At 36.6% G+C, this 12,556-nt stretch overlaps 1 protein-coding gene across 11 annotated transcripts in view; it reads right to left on the bottom strand.

Annotated features, from left to right (window-relative positions):
- The window catches only part of PER2 (period circadian regulator 2), a 46,438-nt gene that overhangs the window by 12,155 nt on the left and 21,727 nt on the right, over nt 1-12,556 (bottom strand). For all 11 annotated transcript variants that reach the window (XM_027650517.1, XM_027650514.1, XM_027650515.1 and 8 more), the window contains 9 exons: nt 12,151-12,272; nt 10,476-10,677; nt 8,911-8,962; nt 7,451-7,593; nt 7,147-7,225; nt 2,480-2,586; nt 1,700-1,853; nt 1,368-1,476; nt 862-993 (listed from right to left, as the gene is read on the bottom strand). In XM_027650517.1, the coding sequence (XP_027506318.1) occupies nt 862-993; nt 1,368-1,476; nt 1,700-1,853; nt 2,480-2,586; nt 7,147-7,225; nt 7,451-7,593; nt 8,911-8,962; nt 10,476-10,677; nt 12,151-12,272 (1,100 nt within the window). The remainder of the gene's footprint in view (nt 1-861; nt 994-1,367; nt 1,477-1,699; nt 1,854-2,479; nt 2,587-7,146; nt 7,226-7,450; nt 7,594-8,910; nt 8,963-10,475; nt 10,678-12,150; nt 12,273-12,556) is intronic.

The following is a 12,556-nucleotide window of genomic DNA, read 5'->3' as shown; positions in this document are numbered from 1 at the left end:
CTGGATCAGAAAACATAAGGATACATTACAAAGATGACTTCAGAAAAAAAACTGTCACTTGCTAAAGCCAGGTATCTACTTCCCTCAAAAGCAAGATCTCTTGGAACATTACTTTTCTGCACAGCTCCAAAAAGTAATAATTTATCTGTTACACAAAATATCTAAAGACTTCATCTGCTTATGCCACCAGTGTTTAAGAACTGAAAGCCAAGGAAGTGATCACTTTGGCAAGAGCAGGAGTCTGCAAAGTCTGATCACAGAAGTGCAAATCAGATTTGGAGGAATTTGCCTATAAGCAGTATAACTCAGTAAATAAAAATTTTGGCTTTCAGAACTGAATGCAAAGTAAAGTTTTAAGAACAAACTAAAAGATTATTATATTCCATTTATTTCATTCCGTATTAGGGGACGTATTTTTGCAACATTAAAAGCTATCAGAGTCAAGCTATCACTTGATTATGGAGGTATTACTGCATTTAATCTTCTTAGTTTCATTTGGGAAAACAGTAATTACAGACTTTCCCCTCCAAAACAACTGCTTTCAAATATCCAGCTGGTTTTCCCGGAAACACAGCATATGACATATAACAGACATTAGATTAAGTAAACACATTACACAGGTTTAAATTCTTTATAAACCTTGACTTTCATGCCTATAACTGTGTTCAGTATCCTGAGATTTCATTTACACCAGGAATGTTTATTCCTTTAGACAGAAAGGTTTTTCCTGTGTCAAAAAAGATGACACTTTCTTTATGCTTTCTTCCATCCTTAATTTGTAACTTAATGTAAAAGGTAAAAATGCCCACTTTGACTAGTTTGTTTTGTGCCACATACTTGAAAAGAAAAACTCAAACCTACTGGCTTCTCCTTATGAGTGTCTTCATTATTATTTCCCGTGCTGTCACTGGAGGATGCCACACTCATTAAGTGCTCATGTGAACCATTGCTACCTAGACTTCCATAGCCACTGGATCCACTGTTGTGTACAGGCTGTTAACAACAACAAAATATACATTTATATCTACACACGTATCTCAACACACCAGTAATTCTATGTGAGGAAAAAAAAGATTATTTTACATTGGTTTTTTTTACTGTTTGGTTTTTTGGGGTTGGATTTTTTTTGGTTGCTTGGTTTGTCTTTTGAGAGGACTCCATAGCTGCATGAAATCCTTAAGATACTGAAGTATGTTAAAGCTCCAGCGGGTAAGTCTTGTCCAGTAATCCTGAGTGCAAGTAGTTTCCAGGATTGTAGCCAAAAATTCCAATATAGTAGTAGACAGCTAAACAAACGGTCACACAAAGATGAACAGCCTTCCTTCAGTGGGAAATGAAAAGGGTAACAATTAAAGCATGTGCTGTACCTGCAGTAATAGCCGATATATTTGCTCAGTGATTTCCTGAACACTGGGATGAAGGATTCTGTCCTCTGTATAGTTGGGAGCAGCAAAGACATCTTCATTTAAGGGACCCCTGTGTAAACCAAACATATACCAGCTCACTACAAATGCAAGTACTTCAATCACACAGGTCACAGCTTCAATTTAGCATCTGTATAAACTGAACAAAATCTAACACTCATTCTGTTCCCTTATGTCTCTCTCAAAGATCACTAGATAAATCTGAGGGAAGGGAAAATAAAAATAATAATTAAAATAAAATAAAATCTAAAAGTCCCAACAGTTTATTGACTTACGTCCTAACTTTGTGTCTTCCAATAATAAATGAAACTTTTCTACTCCAAGGGTTGATGAAACTGGACCAGCTGGTGTCCATGGTGATATAATCTCCATTTCTAGTACAAAACCTAATTGGTGAATAGTCAAAAGGCTGTCCTCCATACTGAAGAACTGCAATGAAGGATTCAAAAGGAAATTTTAGATTAATATTTTCACAATTCTACTTAATGATTCAGGATTTTGCAATGAATTGCAAAGGAGGAAGATGTTATTTGAAGTAACAAGTGCCAGATACATCAATACATTCAGAAATGCTGAGCTACCAGAATAAGGAGACCTTCATAATTTGCTGGACTATGATCAAGAAAATCACCCATAGAATACAACGAAATAAAGGAGGATGAAGGAACAGCTTTACAATTTCAAATTTGAACAAATTAACATTGCCAGAATGACTCTTATTCTCTTCTCTATGAAATAAGAAAGATTATCATTTAATGTATGACAACTTCTTTCACACCATTCCCAAGAAAACTTTCTTTATGTACGAAATATTCATTTACAGTCAACTTGTTTACAGTAGATACATATGGTTCATATAGAACATAAAATTGAGTGATTTCTCATTTTCATGAATTTGCATTAAGAATCAAGTTGTACAGTAAAAGATTCAGGATTTACTTGCAGAAAAAAATCATAGACACAACTTCCCCTCCTACTTGTTGAAGTCTTTGTCATCATACTTATTAATTTTTAGAAAAAAAATTGTATTTCTGCCACAATAAGGGACTACATACTTTTTTTGTGAATTGCCAGCATTAAGGGTCTGTCATTTGGGTGAAGATGCACCAAGACTGGTGTTCCTACTAAGTCCTGAGGTAGGTATCCCAGCAGAGGTACTGCTCTGGGGAAAGAAAAACAGAGAAAAAATAATGAAAATCAAGTGGAATAAAGGTATAGTTCATCTTTAAAATACTTCAAGTTTTCTTTGCCGTTTTTCCTACAAAGAGAACAAGTTATTTTAAGTTTAAATATGATGAAAAAGCAGTGCCAACTTAATAACAATAATATTCTTTCAACAAGGGGGATTTTGCTTGTTTGTGGGGTGGTGGTCAGACCAAGTCAAGAAGTCTCCTACAGCAGTTCTGTGCGTTCTTTGCTTCCTAACTTTAGAGGATAAATACTTACCCTAATTTTAAAAGAGCATTAATAAAGTTTAATCTTGTAAAACTCTCATGAAGGTAAATAGTACCCCAATCCCTCAACTGTGAGCCAAGGCTAAGGATCACAGGATTACCAGGGCTGAACTAGCAACAGGGCAGTTGAGTAGGACTCAAGACAACTTTCTCACAGGCAAGTTAAGAGTTCAACCTCAAGGAGCTGCAAGGAAACAAACTTATTAACCAGAGAATTAAAAGGAATGTTGATGAAATCCTGCACATTACCAGTGAGCACTTCTAGTGATGTGAATGACTAATTCATGTGATGAAATAATTTTTATTGATCACTTCAAGCATTCGTATTAAGGAGAAAGAGTGAAAGTTCAAAAATGTCACCTTGCACCTCACCCTGAAGGTTAATAAGCTTTGGGAAAAAAAAAATGGCATTAAGTCAATATTGCTCAGTAATGTTTAAGTTGCCAGATGCTAACGAGTCATCTTGTAAACTCAAGATGTTGTACACCTTCCTCCCACAGCCCTGTTCTCTGACAAAGGTCCGGGGTAGGAAGACACTCAGGGATCTGAATAGCTTTAATGGAAAACTCAGCACCAGTGCACCACAGACAAGGGGTTTGTGTCATGTAAGAACTCAAAAGCATTATGCAACATATGCCTTCAACACTGCACTTCCAGCACCCCACTGGAATGACATCAGTTCCCCAAAACATCAAAGATACCCTTCTGGTAAAGAGGCTGAGATACTCAGGGGAAAATGAGGATAGCAACTAATGCCTTAGTATTGAAGCAATTAGTTAAATAATGAGTCTTGGAAGCTTACAGATGAACTAAAGCAACAGAACTGAAACTGGCCTGAAACTCATACCAAATCACATCATTGTGACACATTGACATTTAAAAGTGCTGCCAAGTTCAAAGCACATGAGAAAAGCTGTGCCACTAGAGGACTTTAAAATACCAGTCAACTCCAAATGACTTCATCAAGTAACAGTTAGAAGTTTTTGTTCAGTACTATTCCTGTTCTTTGCCACCTGCTTTATGGAAACCTGGCAAACATTACGCTTGTTTGTGCTGTGACAGAACACCTACCCTAAAGGAGATCAGATTTTATCCAACTGTGACTTATTAAACCAAATTATAAAGGAAGATGCAAATTCAATCACTTCTACGCAAAAAAAAAATAAATAAATAAAAATCCCCTCTGTGTTTTTATACTGATATGAAGATCACTGGAAAAGTGGGGGATCTAGAATGTGAGACTGAGCTGGGCTTGCTTGTTCTGATGAAAAGGAGACTAAGGGATGATCCAGGAGCTTTCCACAACTGCTGGAAAGAGGAGTTACAAAAACAGAGTTAAATTTTCTTGGTGGTTGCCAGACAATAAAACGGGCAATGGTCCCAGACTGCAGTCTGGAAAGCTTATGCTGGATGTCAGGAAAAGTTTTTTAACAGAACAGTGCAACACAGGAACAGTTTCCCATAGAGATTGTGTAATTTCTGCCCCTGAAGGTTTTCAGGCATTACTGAGACAAGGTTACAGATGACATAACCTAGAATGGGGCAAAGGTTTCATTTCAAGCAAAAGGAACAAAGACCTCCAGCAGTCCCTTCCAACCAGCCTTTCTGTGATCATATAATGCTGTGAGAATCATGTCTTAGCATCATTATGCTTCCTCATAGTGAATAACACATTCAGAGTTTAAGTTAATAAACTCATTTTATGAATGCAAACGTACATGCAGCGCAAGAATGGCTGATGAGGAGAGGCAGGAAGTTTAGTTTGTGTTTTACAGAATGACATTTAAAGTGTCAAAACAACATGAATAAGAAGGCTCTTTATCTCGTAAGCTATATACAAAACTGCATTAAATTAACTTAGGAAGATTGTTGTGAACTACCTAGAACTCCTTACACCCATTATACACATCGAGTATGAAATACATTTCAAAGACAAATATATATAGGAATGATCCATTTAATTTCAGGAAAATATTAATTTTTTACTTAACATGATCTGTGCAGAGATCCACTTGCAGGGATCTGATTTGATTTGTTCAGACAAATAAACGTTTTTCCAATCCATGAACATGTACTGATTACAGAAATTAACTTTATTTTATGCAAGTCAGACAACAGTTTCAGTGTTATATTATGAACAATTTGAGTCAACGGCAGGTGCTCAGTTGCACATTTTTAAATATTACACACAGCTTTCTCTTAAGAATCTGTTGCTTTGTGTATTATACTGAACCCTGGAGAGCTCAAGATATGCATATCTTGGTAAACGTTTATCTGGCTGCCAATGCTCTCAGGAGCTAAATAATTAAAAGCAAAACGAAACACACAAATCAGAAGAACAGAAATAAGTGACGTAAAGTACTACTATCACACCAAGATGTAATCAACCTTTACTGGAAGTGTTAAAAAATGGTATTTGAGAGCAAGTGGCATCACCAGACTAAAAGGAAAGAAGCTTCCATAGTAGTCACAGGGAAGGGATTTACTGCACTTGCTCCACTCAACCCAAGAATAAGGGCAAAGTTCTCCATTCAGCTATCTTGTGCTTTCTTTTAAGTGACTACTGGAAATCAGTGAGCTGGGGATCCATGGAGGAAGGCAAACTTTGCACCGTGCCATCAGGCTATCTGGAAATATAAACCCACACTGCAAAGTTGCAGTTGGCTTGGAGCTTGTGTGGGAATGAGGGAGAGAAAAAAATCCATGAAGAGGACAGAAGTACAGTGGACTAAGTAGTTCTTTTGTCAACTTAAGCTGTTTGGAGAGACTGTATAGATCATACCATGGAAAAAAAAAATTTGTCAGCATTCCATTGTTTTCTATCCTACAAGAACTCTCATACTTGGCCACAATGTCTGCAAAGTTAGCCAAAACCAGCTGTATCTCAAACTCCAAACTTATCTTCACTGATTAGCCATTATCTTCTTCTATAGTAGCTAACTCCAATAGCTACCTTTTGCAATTCTTGTTTAATAAAACCCCCATGCACTGCACTAATACTGATGTGCCTGATCTTTCTACAGATAAACTGTCTCAAAAGTCAAACAGTACTTTTTTTTACCTTGACTCCAGCTTAGTCAAACATCCCAATAACCTCCTTTCCCCCAGTCCCTCTCTCTCTGTCTTCTGCTGCATTTAAAGATTTTGCCAAGAATAGCATGCCTTCAGAAACAAGATTTCCAACCAAAAGATACCACAGAAACCCCAAATTGTCCATTATACTTGTACTCTGTCTGAAGACATCCTCCCCATCTTAACCTACAAAGAAACTTTTGGCATTCATAGAATGCTTAAAAACAAGAGGAGAAAATCTCAGAAGTCAGATCTTACTATTACAGCTAACTTAGTTTTCCCTAAGCAGAAAAAAATATGAAAATAAGGTCCCACATATAGCACAAAAATCAGAAACTCTAAAGGACTATCTTCTGTTCTTTTCATAGACTTCATGGTTCCATCACCCAGATATCCTTTGAAAGGGATACGGCCTCAAGTTACACAAGTAGGGGTTTAGATTGGATATTAGGAAACATTTCTTCATGGAAAGGGTTGTCAAGGCTGCCCAGTGAAGTGGTGGAGTTACCATCCCTGGAGGTATTTAAAAGATGTGCAGATGTGGTGTTTAGGGACGGTGTTTTAGTGGTAGATTTGACGAACTTAAGTGATTCCATGAAATCTTGATTTATACTTTAGTTCCTTAGTCTCTATATATACTTTAAGATCACAGGTGGCATATTTGTTTCTACTCTAGAATGTAAATACTTACTCTAATCAGCTTTCAAGATTGTCAAAGCAATGTGAAATCTTCAGCCAATAGAATTTGAGCAGTTTTGTACACTTTTATTTTATAAACATCTAATACTGCATTTGAAAAACACACCTCTAGTTCTACCTGGGCCAGCAGAAAGTGACAGCAGCACATTAGTTAGATCAGACTTGAAAAAAAACCTCCCACAGAAAAAATTTTATACAGGTCATAATTATTGGCAAAGGAAATTTTTCTGACCATTTGGCTCATTCACTGAATTTATGTCTAGATTTGTCCCAGAAGGAAGGAAAGTGGAAGAACAAGTTGTTTGTTAGCAGGTAAATAATTTTCCACTTAAATACCAGTGATAACGCGTTAGTGAAAATAGGGGGATGTACTTTTCTTAGGTTAAACACTCTTCAGCAGCTGCATAACTTTTAACCCCATACAGACACCTTAAATCCTGTAAAGATACTGGATAGCTTGCTTATCTGTAAATTAAAGAATATTTTTTGTAGGTTACCTTTCATCTACATCCTGGAACAAACAGGTCGGTGTGTGCGTAGTTGTAAAAATTCTTTTGTCAGGAGGAATTCTGGGTGCTGGGAGAAAAACAAAAGCAGATTAACAAGTGGTGTTTTTACATATATAACACTTCAAGCTCCAAGTCCAAAATTCCATGCAAGAGCACACAGAGAAGCAGCTTGTTAACTCACAGCTGCTCAGCAAGGACAGAGAACAGAAACAATTATCTTTCACTGCAATAAAACTTGAACAGCTCTTACTTTTAGGAAACCAAACGAGTCATTGTCCATTCAAAGGATTACCTTCATAACCAGAATGCACTTTTTCTGCGAGCAACACACAGCAAAGCTGGTCTTCTGCTATTTCTGGATCTTGCACTTTGATAAGGTAAGGAGTCATCCGAAACGGGTGATAGCAAATCTCATTTTCACGCTCCTTCCCCGCACTAATAATTAAACAGAGTTAATTATTTCAACAGATTAATCTTATGCTAAATAAAATTTTAATTTATCCATATTAGTTCCTAGAATAGCACCCAAGATCTTTATTTTTTTTTTTTGCTAGAAGAGAATCTAATTCCAATGGCATCTTTTGCATACCAATTGCAATAAAGAATATGTTGTTCTCTCCCCTGTCTGAAATAAAAAGATGCACAACTGCATTAAATGGAAATTTGGTAAAAAAGAAAAACCCAACTCGTACAATAAAGTTATTTGTTGATCCAATAATCTTGATTTGTGACATTATACCCTTATGAGGGATGAATTTAGTTAATTTTTATGAAGACTGCTGTATCTCCTCAGTTAACATAAAGGTCATCTTTTAATCAATATTTATTACAATTTAAAAAGAGTGAAGACAATACAATAATATTGTTGTTTACTTAACAAGGATGCAAAACACAGTAATGAAAATAACAACCAGTTACACAGTGGACAAAAAAAGTCAGCTGTGGTAACTTTATAGCAGCACAGCTTTATAAAAGTAAAGTTTTTGAAACCAGTATTAGCTGGACAAAAAAATCTCCAATAACACCAGCAGTACTTCCACAGTCCATCCAATCCAACACTCAGGAGCAGTGGATTACCTCTAATTCATTTAAAGTTTACTCATAGCTCAGTAATAAGTATTTATTTACTCCAGGAGTATTATGTAATAGGATCCACTATTTTTGTTTTTGGAAATGGTGCCAGAAAGGCAATAAGCATTAAGAAATCAAATTGTAGAAGAAAGAACATGGAATAAGCTGCCAGCTTCTCCTAAATAAAACGAGCTAAAGAGGAGTGGGGGCAGGAAAAGAAGGAAGAAAAGCAGAACCAAAGAACTGTGTCATCCTAGTAACTGTAAAAGAGACAAGTCAAGTTATCCTCAAGTATCTTTCTAGGGGACACTTGAGATAAATTGAAGATGAGACATTATTTTCCTAGAAAGAGAGAGAGACTCTGCAGTAGGTGCTGGACACAACAGTTCTATTAACATGAAGTCTTTCCATAGCAGGAGGAGATACTATATCAGCTTCCCTTATGGCCCAAAGGTCAATATTCACACTAATTAACTTCCAGGATGCAACTTCTTGAAATCGCTTTGCAGTTTTCTCTGTGGCTTCTAGAGTTAATCAACTGGAGGATGTGCAGATGTTTTGCTTTGTGATCACATTATGGAAGAGCATGAAATTCGGATACCATATGGTTCTTATAAAAGTCAAATATGTAATGCACAGTTTCACAGTACAACACTCAGCTTTAGGATACTGTTGTCTTACCTGATGCGACAGAAAAAAGATTTCTCTTCCATGCAGTCCTGGGTGGAGGACTCTAGAAATTTTAAACATATTTCATAACAAGTTACAAATTACTCCAAGGTTATTATATTTAATACATGATTTTTTCTTTAAGTGATTGTAGTTGATTTTTTTAAAAAACTTCACGTTCCCTGAAGTGTCCATATTTACTTGTTGAACAGTGGACTTCATAAGCAACTAAATCTGACCACCACTCAGATTCTGAGGCTGGTGTGTGAATCACAGCTGCTTGCTTATCAAGTCTTTTTCCTAAACATATCTAAACAGCTCTCCAGTTTGAGCTGCTTAACTCTTATCATTTTTTTACAGGACTTTATAGTGTTGACCAAAAATGTTTGATTATCTGGGACCCCAAAATCTGAGATTTTTCCTAAAAAGGCACTAGGACAGCTAGATCATCAAATCTACTTACTACCACCCCTTTGAAAAGAAAGCTTTTTTTCGCGAAGGCTTCTTTTCACATTTCAAGCCTATTTCTCTCCTTTTCCAGAGTAGCCACTGACTGATTTTCAAGGAAAGCTCTGGCATTTCAAAGGCCTCTAGCACACAATACATTTGGATATTATATTCTATGGCAGCTGATACATGAGACAGTGTGCACAGTTCCACTTGCTGCATTTTTTAATAAAACTGCGCAAAAGGTTAAAAAAACCCAAACCAAACAAAACCCCAAAACCTGTATAACTGAGTGTCTGTAATCAGGACTACATGGTCAGCATTTACCACTGACCCTGTTTGGAGCCAGAATTTGGACAAGACACCTCACGAGGTCCCTTTCGACCTGCTTCACGTATGCACTACTTAGTACACATTTATTTCAGATTTAATATGGTTTGCACCCTGGTTTAACTTCACAGACTTAGTATGCAATGGATTGGACTTCCATATATTTAGAGTAGACCTGAATTTCAAGTGTTTGTTAAAGTAGTTGGCAGATATTTCTCAATTACTAACAGGTGTAGATACACTAGTAAAACAATCCTCCCACAAACAAATATCAAGTGCTCTGAGACATCTCAACATCAGCTCATCTAACATCACTTTTCCAAGGGTAAAAGAAGAGACTTGGTAAATGCACAGTGATCGTAGCTGAAACACCTTTTTCCACACTGTAATCAAGGTGCCCAGTATTCAAACCACAACCATTTAAAAAGAAAGAGGCAGAGCATTGTCTCTCCTCATAGCTGAAGATGAGAAAGTGTGAAGAAAACAATAATTTGATTGCTAGTAAAAGTGGAAAGTAAACCCACTGTTCAGCATGAATTCTTACTTTGTTTTCATGAAAGGGGCATAAGAACCAATAAACAATGACATTTGGAAGACTTTCAAGCAACAGACAAGCCTTGCTGATTTATAAAAGCGTGTTATACACCTAGTATTGCTCAGAGATGTTCTAATAATGCATCTATGTTTCATCCTCAAAAAGTGATGGAGAAGGATGGGAGGATATTAAAAATCAGTTCAAGTATTTACATTTGCATGACTGAAAGTAGGTTGGAGAAGTATTTGCTGTTGAGACCACTCACCAGCTCTGTTGCAAATATTCCATGATGGTAATCTGTATGGGGTGGTAGAAGTATAGAACACACTGACATCCTGAGGTGCCAAGAACTCCACAAATTTGGCATTTCTAAAATAACCCCTCTTACAGCGGAGAATAGAAGCAGCTTGATCAGAGATGTACAAAATTTTTCCAGTAATCAAAGAAACAGCGACAGCAAACATATCCTAAAAACAAAAATCTCAGGTTATTTAGACAGTTTGAAACATTCCTCAATACAGTATTTTATATACACACACACACACATACATTTAAGACACAAAACCATTAATAAATTCAAAATAAAAATTAAGGAAATTGTTGAATCACATCTGCAATGAAATAAAGTTAATCTGCTTTTTAAGTAGACACACAGAACGCTTTCCAACTGTGCAATAATACACTACAATTTGCCAGGTTACGAGACCTAAATATCACGGTCTAAAATTTTATGACGCAGAATGAATTTACAAATGAAGAATTAATGAGCTTCCAGCTCTATAGCTGCACATTTTCCCTGTGCTTAACGTTACAGGCATGGTTTACATTTATCAAGTTCAGTTGTTTGTGAAAGACTGTTTATGTGAGCTGGTCCATCCACTGCAAAATGAAAGAAGTGCTCTAGACCACTTAGTAAAGTATGAGTGTGCAGGTGGAAAAAATGTCCCACGCACTCCATTTGTATTGTTCCATATTGTTTCTCTTCCTCACACAGAGGAGCTTCCTGCGTCATAACCTCTAGTGCTCCATCCACCAACGCTGTACACAAACTCAAGAGCTGTCATCACAACACCAGTTTCACAAACTCAGATGCTCCAGTTTAAATGAACAATGTTTATGAATTTGGCTGAATTTCTCAGTTGTGTTCTACGCTTCCTATTTATTTTCCCCTGTGGGAAGCCTTTACTGTTCATAGATACAACAAAACCCACCTACTCCAAGCTACAGAACATCCCCCATCGTGCCCTTGTTGTACAGATTTCAGAACTTCATACTTTCAGGCAGAGGTTTTCAGTTTAAAAAGAAAAAAATGGTGGAAGGTTGTCTAATAAGTTTAGATACAATTATTTTTTGAAGACTCTGTAACTTATCTATAAAATACTAGTATTATGGAAATAAATAATAATTTAAAAAAATCATTCAGACTATCATTTTATTGTTAAAACTACACTGATCATCATAGCTGAATACAGTTGCACCAGATCCCACAGCAAGCCTGTATCTGTTGCAAAACCCAGACAAACACCACAGAAAAGGACACAACATACCATGATTCCAACACTTTCATCACCCTCCAGTCACACTAACACAAAGAACTGCTGAAACATCAAACAACCCCTAGTTATAAGAATAAGCTGAAGTAATTCACTGTGTTCCTTGACTAAAATTTGGAAAAAGTTACTTTCCAACAGGTGTTCTCAAGTGAAAATGAATGATGTCTCACAGCACATTATATCACCTGGATATTGAGATGTGTCACACCACCACCTCCAGGCAACAGCTCAGAGTTTCTAAATCAACATCCCCCAGAAGGCAAAAGCCACCTTCAGCAAGTTGACCTAGCTACCAACTCTTACCATGTAAAAAGAAGGAATGCCTGAGAATTGCAGCTGAAGAAAACATTTTCAATCCACACTGTGGACTCGGGTCACCGTACTCACCGCATTTTTCATGATGTATTCTGAGGTTATAGCCTCAACCTCTTCCACTGTGTAGGATGACACATTGAGACCAGCAGGCTGGGATTCATTGATCATCAACAATTGGTAATATTCCTCATTGGCTACAGAGAACAACAAACAATTTATATTCAGAATTATCAAAAAACACTCAGCCTGGAAGCAGTAAACGGTCAAAATATTTTTTGAAATAAACACAGAATGAGCAGTTGGGAAACTGAGGTACTATTCCAATTACAGTTTTTTCCTTGATAGAGCTTCCTCATCAGTAACCCAACCAAATTTATGTATCTTAATATACCTGTGTAAGAATGATCACATATTTTGGTCTATTTGACAGTTCGAACAGTACGAAATTGTAAATTGTTTTAAAATTAGTTTTCTAACT

This window comes from Corapipo altera, unplaced genomic scaffold (assembly GCF_003945725.1).
Source record: "Corapipo altera isolate COAL_440 unplaced genomic scaffold, ASM394572v1 54, whole genome shotgun sequence".
Lineage (NCBI taxonomy): Eukaryota > Metazoa > Chordata > Aves > Passeriformes > Pipridae > Corapipo > Corapipo altera.
Note: the sequence above shows the minus strand (reverse complement) of the source record. Positions and strands in the feature narration are given on the sequence as shown.